This window comes from Chionomys nivalis, chromosome 5 (genome assembly GCF_950005125.1).
Source record: "Chionomys nivalis chromosome 5, mChiNiv1.1, whole genome shotgun sequence".
Taxonomy (NCBI): Eukaryota; Metazoa; Chordata; class Mammalia; order Rodentia; family Cricetidae; genus Chionomys; species Chionomys nivalis.
In genome coordinates, this window is record NC_080090.1 from 8,577,710 (window position 1) to 8,603,045 (window position 25,336).

The window sequence follows — 25,336 nt, forward strand, 5'->3', positions numbered from 1 at the left end:
TCAACTGTTGGCTCGCCCACAGACCCTCAGTTCAATCCTGCTCATTATCAATTCTCTCATCACTGACTAAAACAGGATGAGCAGATTTCTCCTGTTCCACCAACATGGATCCCTGCTTCGTGGCTGCTCCATAATTTCATACATTCTGTCCAGAGGAGCAAGAACTTCCCAAGCCATTGCTATGATTGGGTGCTGAGCACAGCGTCTCATAAAAAAAAACGCGTGTTCACTAAATATCAGAGTCAATGAATATGCATTAGTGAAGGAGTGATGGTTAAAATACAGTGAGCCAGGGAGGTGGCTCAGTGGATTAAATGTCTCACGGGTGAGACCAATGATCCTGAGAAGCTATACAAGCCAGATGCATCTGCAATCCAACACTCCCACAGTGAGATGGAGGATGCAGACAGGGAACTCTCTGCGAAGCTTATGGGCCAACTGACTTTGGGGATGCAGAGGCAGAAATAAGAGTGACCTGCCTCAAAATGATTCTCAAAAGTTGTCCTTTGACTTGCACACTTACATAGCAGCACACTCATGACCATACACACACATCACACAAACACACACACAACCTATAACACATATCTCTAGCAGTCACACAAACTTCCCCTTTCTGGTTAATGTGGTTTTTTGTTCTATTTTGCTTTTTCTTGTTTTTTCTGAGTGGCTCTTGTGATGAAGCATAACTGTTCTTCAACAGCCCTCAATCCTCATCAAGTATTTTCTTTGGTATCTATTGGGGCTCCAGCAATATCTTCCTCTGCAATCAGTTTAATGGCAGAAATTTTGGTAACTGTACTTAGAGATATTTGCACAAATCTCAGGTTTTATGTGGATTTAGATAGTCACGTTGGCACCAATTGTTGTAAGGAGCCACTTTTTTGAACTGGCTGCCCAGAACCTAAATAATCACACAGAAACTGTACTAATTAAATTACTGCTTGTACCATTAGCTCTAGATTCTTATTGGCTAATCTCTTACATATTAATTTAACCCATCTCAATCTGTGCATTACCCTGAGGTCATGGCCTACCAGCAAAGTTGCAGCACATCTATCTCCCACAGCAGCTCTATGGCATCTCTCTGACTCCGCCTCCTTTCTCCCAGCATGCCATTTAGTTTTCCCTGCCAACCTAAGTTCTGCCTTATCAACAGGCCAAGGTAGTTTCTTTATTCATTAACTGATAAAAACAATACATAGATAGTAGGACCTCGCACACCATATGTATGTGTGTATATCAGGAGTTTAGGCTACTAAATGTATTTTATGGAGCTTTGGTCACTGAAGTATTCTCTGTTAAATGCTAGGAGCTGATTCATCCCACAGGAGGTGGAGTGCACGCCTGGCTGGTCAGACTTCACTCCTGGTGCTCGTCCCATCTCATGTTAACTATAATACTTTGTGCACCAGAGTATAGTCTCCAAGAAGGTTAGCAGAGGGCATTGAATTCTCTGAGTTGGAACTACAGATGTATGAACTGCCATGTGGGCACTTGGAACCTAACACCCCTTCTCTGGATGAACAGTAAGCACTCATAGCCAATGAACTGGCTGGGAAATACATGTCTTTGTGGTGTTGGCCATGACGGTTACATACAATGCTTATATTCAGGGACTAAAATGCTTGGGTTTTCTTAAGAACACGGGGACTGGGCGGGCAGGGCTTTGCTGAGCTGCCATTCACATCAGGCTCTCCCTCCCTCATGCCTGCCTCTCCTGCACCTACCTAAGCTGCTTCTGGGGAAAGAAGTGTTTTAAGGATTTCATTGAGAAGCACACTTGGGGTTACGTGTCTTCCCTCTGACTCACTGTGGATTCAAAAAGCCACCAGGTTTGAAAATGCATTTTAAGTTGCATTAAGCGGGCACCTGGGGCTTTTCGCCAGTCTATGAGAATCGTCATCTAAGGGTTGTGTGTCATTTTCTCCTGCACATTCATGGACTAAGCAGATCAGTCGTGGAACCAAGCTCAAATAAGTCTACTTAAAAAAAAAAAGAAAACCCAAGCACATTTCTATATGATCGAGGCTAGATTTAAGAAAGCGGTAGGTGTAGTCCTCAGCCTATAAGGTGAGCGTGACTTAAGAACATGTCATTCTAGGTATTTAAAGAAATGAAAACTCAAATGACAGGAATGAGGACATAAAAATTAATTCTCAGGTGCGACTTTGCAGTGCATTTTAACTCATCCCTACCACTCTGACTACGGTTTCAAAACCAGGTCGATGGCACTGGCTAAGCCATTTCATTCTCCCTTTTCCATTTCAGGTAGCACTACTGCCCACACTCCTCTGTGTTGTGTGGAGCAGTTCTTGCCCATAACGCAAGCCAACACCTAGCTCCACCCCACCCCCAACTCTCCTTCTCAGCCCCAGGACACTGAGCATGGGCAAGAGGACAGACTGGATCAGCCAGAAGGATTCAATGTCAGTCACCAAGGTAACTAGCTAGCCACTGCCCCATGCTCTGACACAAGCAGAAGCAGAAATAGAAAATGAAGATTTGCAGGGAGTATCTAGAGGGCTTAAGGTGGCGTGCTAGTTCTTGCATTATGGGTCAGGACAACAGGCAGCAAGAGGGGAAGCTCTACAAAGCAGAGAGCCAGCCATTCCTCAGAGGAGCCCTGCCCTGCCGTAGCTCAGCAGGTCCCCATAAGCAAAGACCGACTGTGTTGACTCTGTGGAGTTACACATGGCAACCCCTTCTCAAGAAACTTGAAAGATAAACACAGTTTCTGTTTTCCGAAGACTCTTGCAAAGGGCACATGGTTCCTGCCCTGCCTCTCCACATCCATATGAAACGGGGGTGAGAACCTGGCACCGATGCCCGCAGCCCTAGGAACACAGCTCTGTGTTTACAAGCACCAACATAGAGCAAGGTGGCAGAAGCAGATCAAAGTGAACTGCTCCTCTCTTCTCCCTCCTTTTTGTCTTTTCTAAAATCTCATGTGTGTGGGCGTTTGTCTACATGTCTATCCCATGAGTGCGGTGACTAAAGTGGCAGGAGAGGACGGCGGATCCGGTGGGACTAGAGTTGCAGACTGGTGTGAGCCGCCCTGCAGGTCTTTAACCACTGAGCCATCTCTCTAGCCACCATTAGTCATTTTAGCCAAAGATGGATTTCTATCTTTTAAAGAACTCCTTTACAAACAAAAATGAGACGAAAGTAATGCCTTTGGTGAGGGGTTCAATATAGCAAGATACTAGTGGCAGGAAACGCTGTTTTCCCCATTATCAACTGCACAATGCATCATTCCTTTTAAAATACCTATTTGTGTCTGTGTGAGTTTCTGTGCACTCCTATACGAGAGCCCACAGCAGCCAGAAGAGGGCATCGGATCCTCTGAAGCCAGAGTTGGAGTGAGATACTGTGAGTGCTGGGGACACAACTCAGGCTCTCTGCAAGAGCAGAAAGGACTCAACTGCTGAGCCATCTGTCCAGGTCAAGAAGTATCATTCTAGTCATCCTGTCCTTCTGTGACATGGGGCCAAGACTCTGGAGTCAGAGACCCCACTGGGACTGGACCCAGGGGATGTTCTTCAGTGGGCAGGGGACAATAGCCACAGGGAGACTTACAGAATCTCTTCAGCTTAAGAGTATTGACCTCTTGAGATGAATTTAAAGAAGGTTTTTTTTAAAACAAACAAACAAAAAATATCAAAACAAAACATGTCTTCCAAAACCACAAAGTAAAATATTTGGGGTTTTACCTGCTCCAAGCCAATCTAGGTGGTAGGCACAGAAATGATTATTTTAAGATTCCACCCACATTTTTCTTCACTTACAAATTTTGTATTTTTAAGGCATCTCAGACCATGAAGGCCGCAAGCCAGTTTGACACAGTCTGGGGTTGTTTAAAATATCTCATGGCATGTCGGACTGTTGGCCTGAAGTGTAAGACTTACCACCTAATGTCTATACAGACAACATCGTTCGCAAGACTTTGTAATTATGTTTATGTAACCAGGGAAGACGAATGCATTGCAAGTGTATTTTTGTTTTCATCATGCTACTTCAGTTTCCCCTGTAGAAACACATCTCTCTCTCTAAAAAAAAAAAAAAAAAAAAGAAAGAAAAAAAGAAAGAAAGAAAGAAACAAACAAACAAACAAACACATCTCTCAGCTCTGTTTATGCCGACCACATACAACTTCTAGGGAGGTAGGAAAGTGGACATCTTCAGACAGGACCCTGTCTGCTGATGTGGAGCTACAAAGGTCTGAGACTCCTCACACCATTGCAACAATTGTTGAATTAAAAGGGGCCCCTTAGCCTTCTGCCCCCTCCCTCCCAGCTCCTCCACCTGGTAGAGGGAAGTGTACCTGGTGCTTCTGAGCAAAGGGACAGCCTTACCTATAAGAATTACATACTTCTTCAAAGACATCACACGATCCTCATGAGGAGGCTCTGGCAGCTTCAACCTTAATGCCAGCACACACTAATCACCTCCAGCCTTCTAGATATTTTACTAAACACAGCAATACAGTCTTTCCTCTGGAAGTGTTTAAATCAGAGACTGAGGTCAGACCAGAAAGATGGCTCAGATGGCAAAGGTGCCTCCCCACAAGCCTGGCAATCTGCATTCAATCACCAGATCCATGGAAAGGCAACTCTCACAAGTTGTCCTCTGACCTCCATATGGTGTGTTTGCACACACACACACACACATGTGCATGCATGCACACACGTGCGCACATACACACAGGATAAATAAAAACCATGTATGAATTTTTTAAAAAGTCAAAATCATTCTGATGAGCTTATTCTGAGAATTTAATAACATGTCACTATTTTATGGCAACATAGTATACCTATTATATTTTCTATCATTCCAAACTGGAGTTACAAATTAGTTGGTGGTTTGAATTTGGGGATGTCATTAAAATGATCCCCGAAGGGTCAGCCGCACATTTATTTTTACTATCAGCATTTACGTTTGGTGCTGGAAGATCGTTCAGTGAAGAGCATGAGAATGTGAGTTAGATCCTTGGTATCCATGCAAAAATATCTAAGCATGGCAGCATGGCCCTGTAATCTCAGAGCTGGCGAAGCAGACAGAGGAAGATGCTGGGCCTTGCTGTTCTGGCTGAATCCAGGAACCCCAGGCTCAGTTCACATTTGTGTCTCAAACAACATAGTAGAGAGTGATCAGGGAAGACACTCTGGCCTGCACATGTACCCACATACACACACATACATACATACGCATGTACCCATATACACACACATACATACATACGCATGTACCCACATACACGCACATACATACATACATATGCATGTACCCACATGCACACACATACATACATATGCATGTACCCCCCACACATGCATACATACATACGCATGTACCCACATACACACACATACATACATACGCATGTACCCACATACACACACATACATACATATGCATGTACCCACATACACACACATACATACATATGCATGTACCCACATACACACACATAATCATATCCACAAAAATACAAAGACGAGTTGGAACCATACGGCTGAGGAGCGTAAGGTCTGAACTGATACAGTAAGACAGAGAAACAACAAGGGAATAAAGAGCAGACACTGCACATAGAAAAGGAAAAATCAAGTGATATGAATGACGTAGATACCATGTGACTTACTTCAGCCGTGGTTGGAACTACTGCCCTGCACTGAGAATTAAACTTTCCAGTGTCAGAGGCAAAAGAGGATCTTCGGTGGCCAAGAATAAAATCACTATCTGAAGCTGACAAAGTTTTACAAATGAAGGCAAAAGAAAGTAAAAAAGATGAAGAAGAGTTGAACTTTCTTGTACCAAAAAAGGGGATATTTGGTGTTTATTAATCTAGAAATGCAAAATTCTATACAACCAGCCATTTCTACTTATTTCACAAAGCAAAACATAAATGAGTTCAGCTTAATCCTTCTGTCTCCCTCCAGTGTAAAGGAATCACTACTCATGGCAGCCACTATTAGGGGCTGGATCATGTCCTCCCCAAAGACATGTTGAGGCCCCGACCCCCATGTATCACAGAATGTGATTGTGTTTGGAAACATGGTCCTTGCAGTTGTCCTCAGCAAAGATGAGCTTGCGGGGGAGGAGGGTGGGTCTTTAACCCGGTGACTGAGCTTTTAGAAAGAGGGGAGAATTGGCACCTAGAAACACAAGCAAGGGAGCTGTCACAAACTGGCAAGATTGAGGTAGGATTGAGTCTACTGAGAACCAAGGATCACGGGAGGCCTGGAAGCTTCTTCCAAGGACTAGCAAGAGGCAAGGAATTCTACACAAAGTTTCAGAGGGATGCAGGAACTCCCTGTTTAAAGTCACCTGGCTGTGAGATTTGGCATGGCCGCCCTGTCTCACATAGCCTTATGTTCCGATTTCAACCAGAGTCTTAACTGATAGACTTGGGCTTGGAGAGCAGCCATGGCACAGAAAATCCAAATCCTTACCTGCTACGTAGTCACCGAATCCAATGGTCGTCAGGGTGATAACCACAAAATAGATAGCGTCCAGAGCGCTCCAGCCTTCTATGTGCTTGAATATGACTGCAGGGAGAGCCACGAAGAGGACACAGCCGAACAGGATGAAGATGATGGTGGAGATGATGCGGATCTTGGTCTGGCTAACATTCCATTTCTGAAAAGACAGAGTCGTGGGGTAAACAGAGGTTAATGACATGCCTGTAAGACCAAGCACCGTCACATTAGTGAGAGCACTCCTTCCTGCCCTTCTGTCCTTCCTATTCAACGGTCTTTACTCATTAGAATCGAGAATAATTTAAACAGTTAAGAACAACCAGTGTCAATAAATATTTGACACATTCATAGCTTTGCCCAGGGTAAAATATTTTTTTAAACAATAATACATTTGCTCATTGGCTGGAAGGGGTGGCACTGGATAGGAGTGAATGGTCACTCACCTGAACCGTTTAGTGAAAGCTGTCTAGGCTGTGGGCACACAGCTGACTGTGGGTTAGGTACTGTTGAGGAAAATGTGACAACTGAGAAACCAGGTGAGTACTATACATTCACAGCTGAAAACTGGGGACATGGATGGTGGCATTCATTTGGTTGACTAGGCTATGACACCAAGGAAGTCTGCCTTTGTGTCCCAGCTGAGCCAGCTGCCTGTGGGACGACAAAGCCATCAGATCTGCAAGTGAAGGGGCGACTTCACAGCCCTGACCATGCCTGTCACCACGGGCCTGTTTCTTTGTTGTTGTTTTGTTCTGTTTTTTTACCTGCTTCTTCAGTAAGAACTCCCTATAATGTAAAGTACGAAAGGGGGTCTGTCTCCAGCTCTCTGTTTGAGATTAGTCATCTTATTATTATTTCTTAAAGCAAAATGTCCCTGTGGTGTAATCTAGACTTGCCTGGACCTCCCAACTCAGCCTGTAGAGCGCTGGGATTGCAGGTGTGTTCTCCAGTAAGCCGCGCTGGCACTGCTCTGGTGCATCTTTATTTACTGACTGGCTCTGTCTCATGCACCGCAGTAGTCCTGTGGGAACAACTAGGGAGGTGAGGAGATGGCTCAGAAGATAAAGGTACTTGTCACCAAGACTTGAGTTCAAGCCCAGGACCCACATGATAGAAGAAGAGCCAACTCCTACAAATTGTCCTCTGACCTCTACATGAGCAACACAGGCATATACAAATAAATGTAAGTGTAATTTAATTTTTTTTAAAAATGAAAACTATTTAATAATAGAGTGAGATCTTTATGGAGATAAACATGTACAAAATCACAGAATGGAAATGACCACAGGGAGCTCTCTCATCTACCATCTTCATCTGAGAGTCTTGAGTAAATTCATATCTTGAAAGTTGTTTCAAAGTGTTTGACATCAACCATCATAACAACGGGAATGGCACCACCAGGAAGGCGTGAAGGTTTGCAAACAGCCAGCAGGCACATGGTTGGCAAACACTGTGGAGGATGGCGTGGGCAGTCCCACTTGTACTAAATGTAGGAATGAGCTATTCATTACTACCAAGTAGATGCAATGGATCTGCCTTCCTGATGAGTGTGAATGACTAGAGTCCAATATGCGCAAGGGGAGGGAAAGCCCTATTTGGGAAGAGCCGTATCTCATTCACTCCAGCAGTAAGAATGATCAGAGCTGACTCCGATCTCTAGTAGTTTAAATCTCTAATGTTTTAAAGTTAAAATGGTGAGTCAATAGTTTCATTTCAATAGAGGAACCTTGAAGATGTGTTTCATTGGAGCTTCTATGGAATGACAAAAAAAAATAATGGAATGATAATGTGATGCTCTGCAGGACGGGTGAGAGGAGATTCCTCACACCATGTGAAATTCAACCTTTTCATCCTTCCATGACTTCTTTCCGGGGTACAAATTTACAATCACAGATTCAATAATAGCATTTTCCCCCCTTTGGTTTTTCTTTTTACAGCCCTGTCTGTCCTGGAAGTTGATCTGTAGCCCAGGATGGCCTTGAGGCTTGCCTCTGCCTCCCCAGAGCTGAGAGCTGGGACTAAAGGCATGCATGCACCACCACCACCACTGCCTCCCCCTCTGTTGGCTTCAATAATAGCATCCTAATTTTATCCGCATACCTCCTAAATATAACACGATCACAAACACCCTCATGTTTACTCTCTTGGCTTTTTCTGAACTGCTGCATTTTGTAGGACGTTTTGTTTGACTGAATTCTACCATCAAGGTATTTTGTGCTTACTATTTATTATTACGATCTGCCTCAATGGACCACATATCAACGCCAACAGTAACCAAGACAGGTGCCAAAGCAATTTTTCAAAATAAAAGTATTGTCATTTACTTGCTTCCAGAGTTAAGCTTTAACATTTACTGCTTAGAACAATGTTAAGTCATTGTTAAAGTTGCTGAAATAAGGAAATGAAGATGTGGTGCCGAAGAGGGGTCTCAGCAGTCAGGAGCACCGGTTGCTCTGGCAGAGGAGCTGTATTCAGTTTCCAGCATCCACACAGGGGCTCACAACCATCTGTAACTAGTTCCAGGAGCTCTGATACCCTTTCCTGACCTCTTTGGACACCAAGATCTGTGAACCATGTACACAGATCTGGATGCAGGCAAAACATTCACACACATAAATAAAACAGAAGTTTGAAGGAAAATTAACTGCTTTAAAAAACATAGGTGGGACCTGGGAAGATAGAACAGTTATGTAAAGTGTTGGCCTTACAAACATGAAAATACCTGTTCCACCCACAGAGCCCACAAAACAAAGCCAGGTGTGGTGGCACATGCTTGTAACCCCAGTCCTGGAGAGGCAGAGACAGACAGGTCCTGAGGACCTCAGCAATCAATCAGCCAGTAAGGATCTGGGTCATTTAAAGACCTTGGACCTTGAGGCGACACCCAAGATCACCCTTTGACTTCTACACACACACACACACACACACACACACGCACACACACACGCATGCGTGCACACACACACACATACACACACACACAAAGAATATAATTAGGATACCATACAACTCCAAGCAGAACCCAGGAAGGATATAGATCTGTTTTCTTGTACATAATTTTTAGTTTCTCTCAGTCAAGTATGCAAATAACTGAAATCTAATGAGGGGCAGTCTGAGAGGGGAACCGCAAAGAAATTGTTACTTAAATGGCAACTGGATTTCTACCTCATCTAAGGTGCTAGAAGAGGTAATGTGTTTTTTTAAAAAAAGAAAAACAGCAAATAGATGTAGTAAGAAGATTGTGGTACCCACAATAAATGTGTCTTCCACTTTGGCAATTCCTTTTCCAAATATGGTCCCAAGCTGATCGCCAACCCCAGCCAACAGAAAGCCGAAGAGGGGAATTCCCAGCAAGGCATAAATGATACAGAATATTTTTCCACCTTCAGTTCGTGGGGAGATGTTTCCAAATCCTGAAAAACAAAGACGGAAAAGTCCGGTTGTTCACAATGAGTCATAGCTTAAAGTGCACACCCCAAGTTTAGCGAGAAACCACCAGCTCTTCACGGCAAAGCACGGGTTGTTTGTTTCTACTGGAGAAATCTCCCTTCATTATAAACGTAGAATTAAAAGTTATTATAAGCAATTATTCCAAAAATATAACATACAGCTAATGTTTTGATGAAACTTTGATCAGATGATGAAAAATGAGATGTTAATGCACCAAGTTGAGTCAATATTTTCATCTACTTCTTTTTCCCAGGCACTAATAATACTATTGACTTACAAACTTTCATTACCATTTGTAATACATTCGGAAAGATGCACTGAGAATATCCAAACCTGTTTAAATTATCTAAAGAATAAAGCTGTGTTGCAACTTATGTCTTTTTACTCAATTACATTCCAAAAATAGATAAATGGAAAATAATTGAAATTCTGAAGAACTTTAAGATTCGAAGATGTGTGTACTGGACATGACTGAGGCAGCTACACTCCACTGATTTCATAGCCCTGAAGTAAGCCACCTCTACCTGTGTGGGGTGAGCCCCCCACAGTTCCAGCAGCACTGGGAACACAGTCCTTTCTCTCTCCTCCATGACAAATTAACCTAGAGTTTCTGTTCAAAATTTCTCTTACTCAAAAATATAAATAGATGATATATTGGGTCTTATTCTCCTATTGTTGCTGGTCTCTATCTCTTTTATGGTGATAGTGGCTGGGTTTGGTTTTTGTTTTATGTTTTTTTTCTTAATCTCTTCCATCCTGTGGAACCACTAACCGGAGCATCTACAGAAGGCTCCTCCATCTTTGCATCAGGAGAAAGCTGTGAGTACAAGCTTTCCGAGAGTTCTGCATAGCAGAACCCAAAGCAGGTGCTGGGAACTGAGAAGCAGTGAGGCAGCCACCAGATGTTGTGAAGAACTGGGGTGCAGCTCTGAACGTCATAGAAGAACTCAGAAAAGTCTGTCGACACCTGACAACCCCTCCTCAAAAACGGGGCCTTGAGCAGATGACTTCCTTGGCTGTTACAGGGTAGGTTGTTACTGCAAACTTCCTCAAGGTGTACAAAATAACTAGGGTAGTGTGTGAAGGTGTAAGAAAAGCCCACGGTACAGTGTTGTTCAATATTCCTCAGGCAATGTGAAAACTACCGCAGCTATTTCTAGTCATGGTACACATAGAAGCAAAGATAACAAAATCAAAGTATTCTGTCTATCAGTGTCTAAAATCATAATCAAGCAAATACTGTTACCATACCTGAGGGTCTTCACCATGTAATGGAATTCTCTGACCACCCATGGGTGCCATTCTTCACAAAGGTCGTTAGAAAAAGAGCTCACATAGCAAAAGGCAACTTCTCACATGGAATGGTTGGAAGGACCAACAAAACAGGCAGGCATACTAGCGAATTTCAGCTGTGATTACAACCCAGAAAAGGAACTGGACCTGCATGGGTGCTTCAAGACAAAGAACCAAGTTGCATGTGGAAGTCACACTAAGGTACATGTAGCCATGGGAGAAGAGCTGGCTATGAGAGGCGGAGCTAAGCCAATGACATGCTGTGTTCATCAGCTGACATGAGGACAATGTTCCCTTCTCTCGTTCTTTGGAAACCAGCCACCGAGCATCAGCTATCTGCCAGACTCCGTGACAAGTACTTAGAGTGGAACTGTAAAGCAAGTTGGTCTGATCTCTCAGAGCCAATAAGTCAGGGAGGAGGAAGAGCTTGGCTCTGATGTGCACAGGTGATGGAGGAAGGTCATTGGTTAAATAATAAAGAAACTGCCTAGTCCCATTTATAGGCCAGCCCTTAGGTGGGTGGAGTAAACAGAGAGAATGCTGGGAGAAAGAAGCCGAGTCAGGAGTCGCCATGATTCTCCCACTCCAGACAGGCGCAGGTTAAGATCTTTCCTGGTAAGCCAGCTCATGGTGCTACACAGAATATTAGAAATGGGTTAGATCAATATGTAAGAGCTAGCCAATAAGAGGCTGGAACTAATGGGCCAGGCAGTGATTAAAAGAATACAGTTTCCGTGTAATTATTTCGGGGCATAAGCTAAGCCAAGAGGGCTGCCGGGTGCCGGGGACGCAGCCCCGCCGCTCTTATTACAACACACAGGTATGAAGGTGTCACAGGGTCCAAAGAATGCTGTTGGGGCACATGGGCTTAGGAGAATGAGGGAAGCCACACACTAAAGACCCCACAGTGGAGGCCAGAAACTAAGTAGAATTTACTTAGGGTTTAGAAAGAAGAGTGTTCATGACAAAGTTGAAGAACCAAAGATAGAGAATATCACAGGAAATGACAGAGGAAAAAAAATCCTGTCATCCCTGAGAAACTGAAAAACAAAAGGTTGAATGCTGAGGAATGTGTGTCAGTTTCCGGTAGATAAAGGAAGAAGGTAAACAGTGGCCACATTACAAAAGCTCTTATCTGAGTAAAGAGGTTTGGGTTGAAGGAACTGTTGTAAGGCTTTCCACTGTCTGCGTTGACAGAATCCACTTTAAGTACCATCAACGTCATATCAGCTCCCAAAACAAGGGTGTTCATAAGGAGAAAAGGGGAAAAGTTAAGCTTAGGCTCTGGCATGGATAGCTGGTGATTGTGGGGATGCTTCTTAGAGACAAACAAACTGAAAAGGCCCTCATCAGGCCTTGAGACACCACAGGTAGGGCCAAGGAAGGTAAATGCTTTCTTGGTGAATGTCCATCAGGATCTGTGTGCTGAAGACCTGGTTGTCAGCATAGTGCTATTAGGGATTGGTGGACACTGAAAAGGTGGGGAGGGGTCTTAATTTTTCCTGTTTCTCTGATAAAATCAATTGATGGGAGAGTCTATTTCAGCTCACAATTCAAAGGTAGCCCTCATGGCCAGGAAGTCAAGGCAGCTGGGACTCGAAGCAGCCGGTGACATCATATCCACAATCAAGAAGAAAAGAGCAATGGATGCACCCTGTTTCTCAGCTCCCTTTCTCCATTTAGAGAGTCCCAGATCCCATTCAGGGAACAAGCCTATCATAGTGGGTGGGCCTTTCTACCTCCATTAATGTGACCGAGATACTCTCCCACAGGCACACCTAGAGGCACATCTCTAGGGATTCTAGAGTCTTCCAAGTTGACAGTTAACCTTCACAGTGGAGCCTACTGAGAGACACTTACATCATTGGGACTTTGCCATTAGAGACTGAGCTACTCAACCCCTTCCTGCTGTCCCTTGGATCACAGTGTGATAGCATTTGCTCTACCCCTGTCTTCCCACTAGTTTCTTCTTTCACTCACGCCAGAGGCCATCTTGAACTGCGACCTCCAGAACCATAGCCCCAACAAAGCATCTCTCTTTAAAGTCTGTTCTCTCAGGTCTTCAGTTAGCGTAGCTCAAATGTGACAAGAAAAACAATGACGCTGTGGACCCTGTTGATATTCAGTCTCTAGTGTCAAAACCAAAGAGGACACTGCATGGAGCATTCATAAGCCAGAAACTCAGGAGATGGAGGCAGAAGCCTGAGCTGGTATAGATTATGAGGTAGATTAAATAATCTGCAAAAAAATGTATAGACTCTAAAGAAGAGAAGTCAAGGACAAAACTTCATAGAACATCAAAAATTAAGATATAAAAGGGGACAATCAGAATTTGGCTGTGACAGGATAGACCAGTTACAGGATAAGCCAGTCTCAAAGGAAGAGAGTAACAAACATCATCAAATCTCTCTGAAGGACTAAATGAGATGACCACCGAGGAGTGCCAAGGATTAGCAAAAATTTGTCCCAAGAGACATCAGAAAGGGTATTTCGATGGCAGATTGCCATGAGAAATCAACTGCAGCCTGCTCTGTAGCCTATTTTATCCCCTTCTTTCCTTCCAGGCTTCCTTTTCATCCTCTTCTCCCTTCCCATCCCTTCCCCATTCCTCTTCTCTCTTTCTACTCTTCCTACCTTTGAGTTGTAAATAATTTTAGAGTCATGGGAAAGTCAGGAATGCCACACAGAAATCCTTGAAACGTTTCCCATGTCAGCCAACCATTTCCCGCGTTGCCCTCTTCTCTCTCTCTCTCTCTCTCTCTCTCTCTCTCTCTCTCTCTTCTTAAATACATTCTTTCTGCATCATCATGTAGCAAACTACTGACACTGGTTTTGTTTGTTTGGATTTTTGTTGTTGTTTGAAAAGAGATACCAAGTTGGCTTCAAACTAGACAGCCTAGCAGGGCTTGACCTGCTCCTTCTGCCTCATCTCTATGTACTGTTTACAGGACATTGGATCAAACTCAGGGCTTTAAATATGCTAAGCAATATTCTACCAACTGAGCTATGTTGCGTGAGTTCTAATTGGTCTTAATAATAAAAACCCAGAGCCAGATATTGAGATAAATGCTGAAAGATCAGAGAGACAAAGGAACAAGCCACAGCTAATTCTAATCTTGTTAACTCCTCAGCCGAAAAAGGGCTGAGCTGCTGTCTTCTCCCATCTTACATTTTCTCTCGGCCCAGCCATATCACTTGCTGTCTGTCTGTGCAGACCTTCAGACCTCTATGGTTAGTTAGTGGCTAGCTCCGCCCTCTGATCTCCAGGCAAGCTTTATTTGTTAGAGCACAAACAAAACATCACCACAAAGCTACATCCCTAGCCCACTTATCCCTGTATTCTTTTTTCTTTGTTTTCATAAAAAAAATAACTTCTAAATAACTACAGTATAATTTTCAAGCTTGGGTAAATTAGCATAGATGGAATTATTACTAAATTTACAATCGATGCTAAAATTTCATCACTTGTCCTATCAACAGTCTTTACGGCATTCTCCCCCACCCCCACCCTGAGGCTAGGGTCAACTCAAGAGCACACACTACATTTGATTGGCATGTCTCGTCAGTGTCCTCAACTATCTTCTACATTTTCACCTAAAATGAGGAGTTCATATTCAAAGTGCCCCCTTTTGGAAATCAAGGTTTTCGATATGGCTTAGACTTGGCTAACAAGACTGACAAGGAGGACAGACAATCCAGCCTCAAAATGATCATAGAACAGAGGACTGCAGATGAGCCAAGCTCTTGAAGGTGGTGGCACAGGATCTTGGAAGGGTGGGGAGCATGGCTTCTGTGGCACACTGCACAGGCTTGCAATGAGAACTGTTAAGTCTTTAGGGATTTTCCAAGTCTGCAGGAATTCACCTTAACAGCCTGAAATGATCTCTAGTGGGAATATTTTATTGCAGAAGATGGCAAACGCTGTGACTTTCGTCTTGCTTCCTTTCTCTGGCAGGTACTACTTACATCTGACAACCTGATACAATCATCTGAAAAGGGAATCTTCATGGGGAACTTTTTTTTCTTTTTAAAGATCGGGCTGACATGTGGGTATCTCTGTGGGGATTTGTCTCCATATGGTGAAATGGGGTGGAAGGCCCAGCCTACCGTGAGCAGCACCATTCCCTGGGCTCACATTCTGGAACATATAAGAGTAGAGAGGGTAAGCTGAGCAAAAGGCAGGCAGACATTCATTACTCTGCTCCAGTCTCCTTGATGTGTTATGACAGTTTTAAGACCCTCCAACGACGGACCGGAACTTGGAACTGTGAGATAAAATAAATCTTTTCTCCCCAAAATTGCTTTTATAAGGGCATTTTCTCACAGCAACAGAAATGAAACCAGGATGCCATTCCAGCACTAAATAAGACACAGTGACATTCAATGGACTTGGGGATCTTCGGATGCAGAGAGTGGGATGGAAGCCAAGCTACCTGTCAGTCACCTTGGAGTTGATCGCAACCGTTCTTTTCCCTATGCCACGTTCAGGAGCAGGGCCTTCCTAGAAAGGTAAGTCCACTTTACCTGGATTGTCTAGTATCAGGCCCATGTGTGCTACTCTTGCTGAGCAGTCCCAAAGGTTTGGGCCATTTTTCTCATGAGAAGCTATTTGTACTAAAAATAAACAACTCCCCCCATTCCAGCACTGCAGGACTATAATCACATAACTGTCTGCAGCATGGATCCATCCTCTATCATCTGACTTCCTATTTAATAAAAGTTTAGACTCAATTATCACAGAGAGAAGGAGATGGATTGATGAGGGAATAGGAGAAGGGAATGAGTTGAGAAAGAGGGGGAGGACACAGACAGCTTGCAACCCTTACTAGAGGACCATTGACTCAATTGGGACATAACTGAATATCAGTTGATGGGTTGAGATGCACAATCTCATATGTTAGAGAGTAAAGACCTCTGATGGCCAGTGTTAACTGCCAACTTGGCTCTAGGCTCATCTGGGACATGGACCTCTGGGCGTGCTTGTAAGGGATTGTCTTATGTTAATTGATGTGGGAAGTGGTATTTTAATTGTGGGTAGAACCACTTCTTGAAAGAGGATCCTGGGTCATATAAAATGGAAAAAAGGGACATGAATGAGAGCCTGGTCCCCTCATCCCCTTGCATTCTGATGGTATGTGTGATGTAACCAGCTGCTCTAAGCTCCTGCTGGCTTGACTCTGCCACCAGGATGGACTGTGCCTTGAACTGTGAACCCCAACAAACCTTTCTCCCTTAAGATGTTCTTGTCAGGGTTTTATTATAGCAGCAGGTAAAGAAACTAAGACATGAAGTTAGAAATACAAAAGAGAATAGAAGGAAGAGAAAGGGAAGTGGATATCCCTGTGTTTCAATGAAGGGGAAATGAAACACAGTGTTAGAAATGGGGAAAAGGAAAAATGAAACAGCAAGGATTAAGTGGGGTGGGCTGGGATGGGGTGGGAGGGCAGGGTAGATGAGATGACGCAGAGAGACAACTAACACCAGAGACTTTTGAAAGAGCCGTATTGAAACCTACTACTGTAGAAGCTTCCTACAATGTATGCATATATAAAGGAGCGTAAATGGAGCTACCCTGTAATGGGGCACACAATAATTCAACTAGATACTACACACAACCAAATAAAAATCTAGTACCAGTGCTGTGGAATTCCCGTCTGTATACTGTGAATGTTTTATTACCATTGGTTAATAAAGAAGTTGCTTTGGCCTATGACAGGGCAGAATATAGCAAGGCAGGAAATCCAAACAGAAATACAGACAGACAGACAGACAGACAGAGAGAGAGAGCAGAGTCAGAGAGATGTCATATACTGCCAAAGAAGAAAAATGTCTATGACCTACCTTATTAGTAAGTCATAGACTCATGTTGATACATAGGTTAATGGAAATGGGTTAATTTAAGATATAAGAGCTAGCTAGGAATACACTTGAGCCATTGGCCAAACAGTGCTGTAATTAACATAGTTTCTGTGTGATTATTCAGGTCTGGGGAGTCGGGGACAAAAGAGCAGTCTCCATTTTCAACCAGGTATTAGTTCTCTTCTTGAGTTGTTAGTCAGTGGGGTGTCATAGACCCTCAAACACAACAAGCTATTGCCAATACCTTGATTATCCCCCAAACTTGATGCTAAAACCCTATTGCTGAAGACATCACATATTTTAGTTATAAAGCATAGAGCTATAAAACTGGTACCCGCTTGGGAGCTTCATCCCAAACGTCTAGCTTTCATGGTACTGGAAGATGCTATGTACACTCCTGCAGGGGAGAATTACTCACCAACCTTACCCAAGTATGAACCTCACAAGCTTCAATAGTGACCCGCCTCGCAAGACAAGCCCACTAGCACAATACTGCCATACATTTTATGGAGTAGCCAGCCAACCATTTTTTTGATTGAATTTAAGTCCAGTCCCAAGAGATAGAACAGATACCCCTAAATGACGATGAGGCCAAGAGCCTGTGGCTAGCTGGATAGGTTATGGGCCATAGTGAAGACTGTTATTCGGTTAAAGGGACAGAGCATGAGATAGTGGTATAACATAGATCAGTGTATCACTCAGTTCCCATCAGAGTAGCATCTTCTAGATGGCAATTAACTCAGAGACCCACAAATGGTCATCATACAAAGACTATGAGAGTCTAGAATTTACAGCCCCAAATGGGACATCTATATCACACCTGAGACCCACAAGAAAGAGGAGGCAGAAAAATTGCAAGAGCCAGATGTGGTGGATGACTTCAAGGAAACAGTGGTTTTTCTGGATACAAAAGGGCAAATGTGCATAAGAACTCCCAGTGGCTGTGCGGCACACGCAGGACCCGCACAAGTTCAAACCAGACGAGATCCCAGCATGGAGGGAGAGCCATGGACATGAAGTCCTATCCCTAGCTTAGGAGATAGTGGCATTAGATTGCTACCAGCAAAGGGGAGATCCATTTTCCTTAGAGGTGTGACCCCTGGTGTATCAACTACAATGCAAATCAGGCCACACAGCAGGGGTTTTGGCCAACATGCTTTAGACTGGGTAGATTTAAAAGTGACGGCATGTGTGCTGGGGGGAGAGATCATGCGTGTAAGCATGTGCATGACAGTGGGTGAGTAGGGGGTGGGGTACCTTGGAGGAGTTTAAGGAGGGTAGGAAGTTTTTAAATAATAAAAATATTATTTAAAAAAGAAAGAAATGTATATAAAGGAACACCATATAAAAATGCAATGAATAAACCCCCCAAATAACAAATAAACTTACTTTCTAATAAAAATTCCTTAGTTTTAAAATATTTTATAATTTAATGGTAGTATTTTATGGTTTATTGGAATAAACAGTAATTAGCAATAAGTATTTCAAAGAAGACCAAAAGGAGATAAAATTTACTTTCAAATTAATAAGAATATTATCTATAGCTTTGATAATTAAAACCATATGGGAAATTAATGAATGAAACCAGTAAATAAAAAGCTGAAAATGATTCCAGCATGTACATGAATTCAGTATTTAATAAATGCATTTAACAGTAATGAATGCACACTAAGTAGTGAGGCCGTGAGTAGTGCCTAAGAAATAAACAGTTCCAGGACTACGGAGATGACTCGGCAGATAACTGTGCTACACCAGAATGATGACAGAAGTTAAAATCCACAGCACTCATGCAGAAAGCTGGGCATGGCTGCACTTGTGTCCACCTCCAGTGCTGTGGGGGTGGAGACGGTAAGGCGAGGGCTGGCTGACTGCTGGCCCAGTCCAGACTAAATAAGAGACACTGTCTTCAGGACTAAAGTAGCCAATGGTAGAGAGGGACACCTGCCATCTTCCTCTGCTCACGGCTATGCACACGTGGCACACACCAGCACACACATTTTCACACACACAAAGAAATAAACAATGCCCTTAATTTACATGACATACTACAACTATCAGGTGGATCAAATCATCAAGTATTAATAACACTATTATATAAGACTATGCTAAAGCAAAAGAGCACTTTTTTAAGCATCACTGCTAGGGAAGAATCATAAAAGATTTATGACTATATAGAAGAGTAAGCTGCTGTAGGTCATATTTCAAAAATATTAGGTATCTAGGGACCCAAAGCTACAATAGCTGTGCTGGAAGGCAGACTCTTGAGAAAACATCTCCCACCTCCAGGATAGACACAAAGGCAGCCTTCAGCTCAGAAATGAGCCAAAAGCTGAGGTTCCCGATCACCACAGCGACTGAAGCCCTGAGTCCTTATAGACCTAAGGCCTCAGCAACTCCAAATGCCTAGCATGATAGACTGATGAGCCTTCCATCCATCACAAGTCCTGCATGCCTGAGATAATGAATGCAAATCTCTCAAGTGGTCAACGTTTGCAAACAAACTCATGTCCATGGAAAGGTGCCTGGCCACCAGGGACCCTCAAACCACTTGCCCCCCTGTAGATGAGCTGCTGAAATTAAGGAACCATGTGCTTGGACCCAGTGGCTATATAGTTCACAGTCTCTGGCTTTGCCAGGCCTGCTTGACTGAGGGGCAGATCCTGGAAGTCTCATGTCTCTTTCCCAACTCCCAGTGTGGACAGTGTGTCCTCATCCCTGCAGGGAGGACAAAGATAGCTGTTCTGGGGTTAACCCCATTTTAAACAATCTAGATAATTCGGACCTAAAATTTAGGAGTTTGGACTCTTTTATTCTGATTGCATGGCGGGAAACACTAGATCAGAAAAAAGAAATACAAAGCATGGTACCTCTGTGATTCCAGGACTCCTGGGAGGAAGCAGGAGGTTGGGAACTAGAGGCTTGAGTTATATGGGGAGATCTTGTCTCTAACACCAAAGGAAAAAGACCAAAATGTGTGCCATTCCCTTACTCTGAGAATCGCTCATGACAAACCCAAGAGAAACACAGAAGGGTTCAGATATCACCATTCCAATGCACAGTGAAGACTATTCCAAAGGATGCCGTTGCTAGTCCCTGTGACAGGCTAAACAGCCACATCTGTTCCAAAGCAGTGACTCCTCAGTGATACCCACCAGGTAACCGAGAGGACGGAAGAATGGAAGCCTCCATCTCTGCCTTCGTTTTGTGTCTATCTCCTATGCTTTGGGCCAGACACCTGCTTCACTCACCCAAGGAGAATCTGTCTTGTCAGCCTCCTCATCCTTCAAGGCTGAAGGTTAGAAAAGACGTTGACAGTCTTTCAGTCACCTTCAGTGCCCCTTGGCCTCCAGGAACAGAAGAGCCTCACTGGATATAGCTAACTGAAACAATGAGACCAGGCTAATCTTCACACATGAGCCAGTTCCCCTCAGGTAGGAGTTAACAGACCTAATGGTTTCCTCCTCACCATTTAGAAGCAGAGTCTTGACTGTGATAACCTAGGCTACACCTCCACCAGGCTACTTAATCAAGAGCATCTCTTGCTTCTTGCTCAAGCCTTCCTCTATGTAGATATAGAGGCCCCTTCAGAACTCTACAGATGATTTTGAAGTCTGGACCTTTTTATCTGATCCTAGCCCCAAGCTGTAGTCATTAAAACTCTTCATTGTTTTCACCAGTCCTCAGCTTTCATTGCCTTGCTGGGGTATCCCATTGAGACTCCCAGGACTGGGAACTCTCATAATAAAGCTATATACTGAAGACACATGGATAAAGAAAAGGCTATTCTGAACATCTCCAAATTATTTTTTAAAAATCAGCAAACTATGTATACCTTCCACATTCTTTTCTCTTAATTTTAAATTCTTTATTCATTTTACATACCAACCACACATTCATGGTGCGTGAGTTGGTTTTTTGGAGCCCATTCCCTGTAGTAGAATGCCTTGATCAGCCTTAATGCGGAGCAGGGGGTGGGGGTGGTCCTGCCTCGACTTAATGTTCCAGGCCATGTTGACTTCCTATTCTTCTTCAAAACCTTAATAAAGACAGATTAATCAATGAAGACTTGCTACCCTGAAAATCAAGGGTGTCCATCTGTACATGAAGAAAATTTCTCCATAACACCAGGCTTAAACAGCTGGTATAGAATGTTTAGGTTCATGTTTACTTTAATCTCTGAAATGCAAGGTATCTTGCAAGCAGAGAGGAGAATGTGTTTTGCATTTCCCTGCTGTCAATCATGTATGTGAGCCATGGTGTAAAGAATATTCAAAGGAACAAATGAGCCGGGCGGTGGTGGCGCACGCCTTTAATCCCAGCACTTGGGAGGCAGAGGCAGGCGGATCTCTGTGAGTTCGAGACCAGCCTGGTGTACAAGAGCTAGTTCCAGAACAGGCTCCAAAACCACAGAGAAACCCTGTCTCGAAAAAAAAAAAAAAAAAAAAAAACAAATGTTCAAGTATCAGTTTATAAAACTTTCATGCAGATATAATGTAATTGTAATAAATATGAGTCATTTTAAAACTTAAAAGTACAATAATAGCTAAGAAATATTTGGAAAACAAAATGAATGAGGTAGAAAGATTCCTCCTACATAGTACCAGGACTTAGCTACTAATTATTAAGAAGCAGTATGATTTATATGATGCAGTCCTGAATGGCAAATTAGTCGTGGAAACAGAGAGTAAGAAGAAATAGCAGAGATCTCAGAAACAAACCCCAGTCATCAGAAGCATGAGCAGCTGACCTGTCAACTAGAAAACAAACAGGGGTGACAGTGGCTATGCACCAAGATGGGCAAGGGCTTCTCACATTCTTATGTGTGTGTATAGCTGAAATGGCAGGAAGTACTGTTAATACTGGATAAAGCTGCCTGCGCACCACTGCTCTTTTCAGACATGCCTGCTTGTTTAGAGCATCTCAAGATAGTTACAAAGGAAAAAGGCAAGGTACCTTCTAGATCAAGAAGATCCTGTGTACCAGTCCTTAAGATTGTATAAAAGCTAGCACTCGTGCCCTGTCCCCAGCCTGGTATGTATAGCTCTCACCATACATCAGAAAAACTTCCTTTGCAGCAAACAGAGACCACCCCAGAGAGCCACAGCTCATCAAAATCCAGAGAGCAGGTGGCACATCTACAATGTACCTGGACCAAAGGCTCAGGAAAGATCACAGAAGAGGGTGTGGAAAGATGGTAAGAGCCAGAGAACAGCATCTTACCATGATGTAAGGGAGGACATGACAATGAATTTCACACTGGTGAAATCTCAACACACAAGACCTGCATACTCACCACACCAGTTGAGTTTGCCAACATGATAGGGAGGTAGGACTCTCTTAAGGTCCTGCTCCCTAATAGAGAACTACAGACAGTCAACAGGTACTGATAGGGAGAATCAGTTTTATCTAGAGATGAGCTTTCTGGTAGACTAGAATCTTAAGTGGTCATCTCTAAACTAACTCTCTCTCTCTCTCTCACACACACACACACACACCACATATGTATATGTAATACATATACATATGACCAACATTAAGATATATGTGTGGTTATACATAGACACACATACATATTTGCATACATATATTAAATAGTAATTGTTAAGTTATGAATTTGAGAGAGATTGAAGGGAGCATGATAGGAGTTGAAGAAAGAAGAAGGAGGGGTAGCAGTAATGTAAATACAGTACTCACATATGAATTCTATAAATAAATAAATACTAGAAATAGAAAATTATTGCCTTATCATGAGAAGGGCTATCCATATCAAAATGATATTAATATTACATATAAGAGTAAAGTGCACCTTGAGGAATTCCCTTAAAGTCTGGGAAAATTACATCCGTTTTCCAACCATGATTTATTAGACTAAATGTTCTAGCAGATGTAATGATAGGATATATTAAAGTGAATAACTGTTGTAAAAAATGACAAGCAGATTAGTTGTGGTTGGAATTAAATATCCTGTAAGTAAAGAAGAATATTCAGAGTTGTTAAATCAAAAAGACTTGGTAAAAAGCTGAGTGTATGAAAAATACGAATGAACCAACAGCATTTCGGTATTGCAACATTTTCTTATACACATGGAATAAGATGGAGAAACACTTATTTAAAATTAAAAGAAGCATCCAATACCTTTTAAGGCAATTACAAGAACTGTAGGGGACAGCCTGATCTAGGGAAGGCAGGAAGAACAAAAGAGAAAAGAGTTGAACAGGGCTGGGGTGGCACTCATCAATTTTAATGTATCATTAAAACAAGCAGGACACATCAGTTGGAAATTGGATAATTATTCACTAGAAATCCTGGGGCAACTGGTTACAATTTCAGAGAAGAAATAGCCCACCTGTGTATATTTACAGCTTCAGGGATAAAACCATTAACAAATCAAATTTTCAATACTGGTCCCTAGTGGCCCCCCTCTTTCCTTAGATGCATGCTTCCCCACTGCTCAGCACCTGGCGTGTGACTTGGGTTTGGCATCAGTTTCTCTATAAATCATGCTACACACACTCCCATGACTTAGTTCACCATCTCTTCTCTCTGACCTTCCTCACTAGATGAATTAGCAGTTCTGTATGACAAGGGTGACCACTCTGGCCCTAACCAAACACACTCCCCAGTCTTCATAGCTGCTAACCTATCTTCTCTGCCCACTGATACCCTCTCTACATTCTACTTCTGCTCTGGTTTCCATTCCGAGTCTGATATTTTCAAGAGATTTTCCAAGAGAACTTGGACTCAAACTCTTCTTTCACAGCCAATCTGTCTGCTATGGAAATGGTGGATTTGGGGAAAGAAGTCACCTGAAGTCACCTCACGCCCTTCACATGCTTGCGACCCTTGACATCCACTCTTCTCGCGGGTTTTATTTGCTCTTCCAGCTTCTTATTTGAACTTCTTGACCAACACTTCTCCTTGAAAAATAAACAGACTACAGCTGGAGGTAGCGGTGGTGATGTGTGCCTGTAATCATAGATTTGGGAGGTGGAGGCAGAAGGAGCAAGAGTTCAACATCTTCCTCACTCCTCACGAGGCAATTTCAAGGTCAGTCTAGACCAAATGAGAACTGGTCCCAAGAAAACAAAAATCTAAAAGGTCCAACTGGCTTATTTTCTCTTCTTCCCTTCGGTTTTCAGTTCCTTGTCTTCGATGATAGCAGTAAGTACTGTAGCTTGCGTTGTCTTGACGGTCTGTGCTGTGACCTTCATTAAAGCCCCGTAAGTTCCATTACAAGTACATCTGTATAGATCACTCTTTCATAGAGACTTCCTCTTCTCCAGCCTGACATTCATGGTGAGCAGGCTCCAAATTCTGTGATATGCTGGACAACACCTTCCATGTCCCTCATAACACAACTGTGACACCGTCAAACCAGTCACCAGTGGCCAGGATCATCTAACTCCTCGATCCCCCAGTATCACAAGCCACAGTGACTTTGTGGGCAGCATGGCTGGCCCCCTTACATCACAACCTTCCATTCCTGCTTCACAGCCCATCCTCCTCTTTCCATACTTCAGAGTACCAAAATAGCCTGCCTAGGTCCTCTCTCCTTGAGAACCTCTCACAAGAGCTAATTCTCATGAAAGCACAGCTTCTGTTTTGTTAGTCTGGATTTTTAAAAGCCCTGAAATATTCCAAGATCTTTAGTACAAATCCCCAGTCCTTACATCCCAGCATTTCCAGATGGGTAATTATTCTGCTTTCCAGTATCAGCATAGCCACCATTATTCCATGTGAGAAATATGCTGAGCCCTCCCAATTCCTTAGTCTTTTATGGCATTTGCTTCTGCCTTTCTATTATTGTGATGAAGTCTCCTCTGTCCTTACTGCCTTCCTCACACACAGTCACTTCCAATGCACAACTATGCTTCCCCTTGCAACCAGCCTGGCTCTTAAAATCTTTCAATAAACACTGTGTATTATTTATTTTCCTTATTGCTGTAGGTAAACACCTGGCAAGGTTTATTTTGGCTCACAGTTTGAGGAAATACAATCCATAACTTCTTAAGAAAGGCAAGGCCATGAGAGGAGCTCATGCCTTTGACCATGGACGTAGGAAGTGGTTGAGTGCATGACCTCTGCAGTCAGAAAGAGCTCAAGCTGTCATCTAGGCCAGGGCATAACCTTCAAGGTTACCCCTCAGGGACCTACCTTCTCCTGTGGGACTCTACCTCTTCAAGATTCCACGGTCTCCCAAATCCATGCCAGTAACTGAGAATCAAGTAAGTGTTTACACACATGGGTCTGTGGGA

The 25,336-nt window shown here is 43.1% G+C and overlaps 1 protein-coding gene across 5 annotated transcripts in view; it reads right to left on the reverse strand.

Moving 5' to 3' along the window:
* Kcnk2 (potassium two pore domain channel subfamily K member 2) overlaps window positions 1–25,336 on the reverse strand; it is a 192,238-nt gene that overhangs the window by 51,182 nt on the left and 115,720 nt on the right. For all 5 annotated transcript variants that reach the window (XM_057770541.1, XM_057770542.1, XM_057770543.1 and 2 more), the window contains 2 exons: window positions 9,732–9,892; window positions 6,453–6,639 (listed from right to left, as the gene is read on the reverse strand). In XM_057770541.1, coding sequence (XP_057626524.1) covers window positions 6,453–6,639; window positions 9,732–9,892 — 348 coding nt within the window. The remainder of the gene's footprint in view (window positions 1–6,452; window positions 6,640–9,731; window positions 9,893–25,336) is intronic.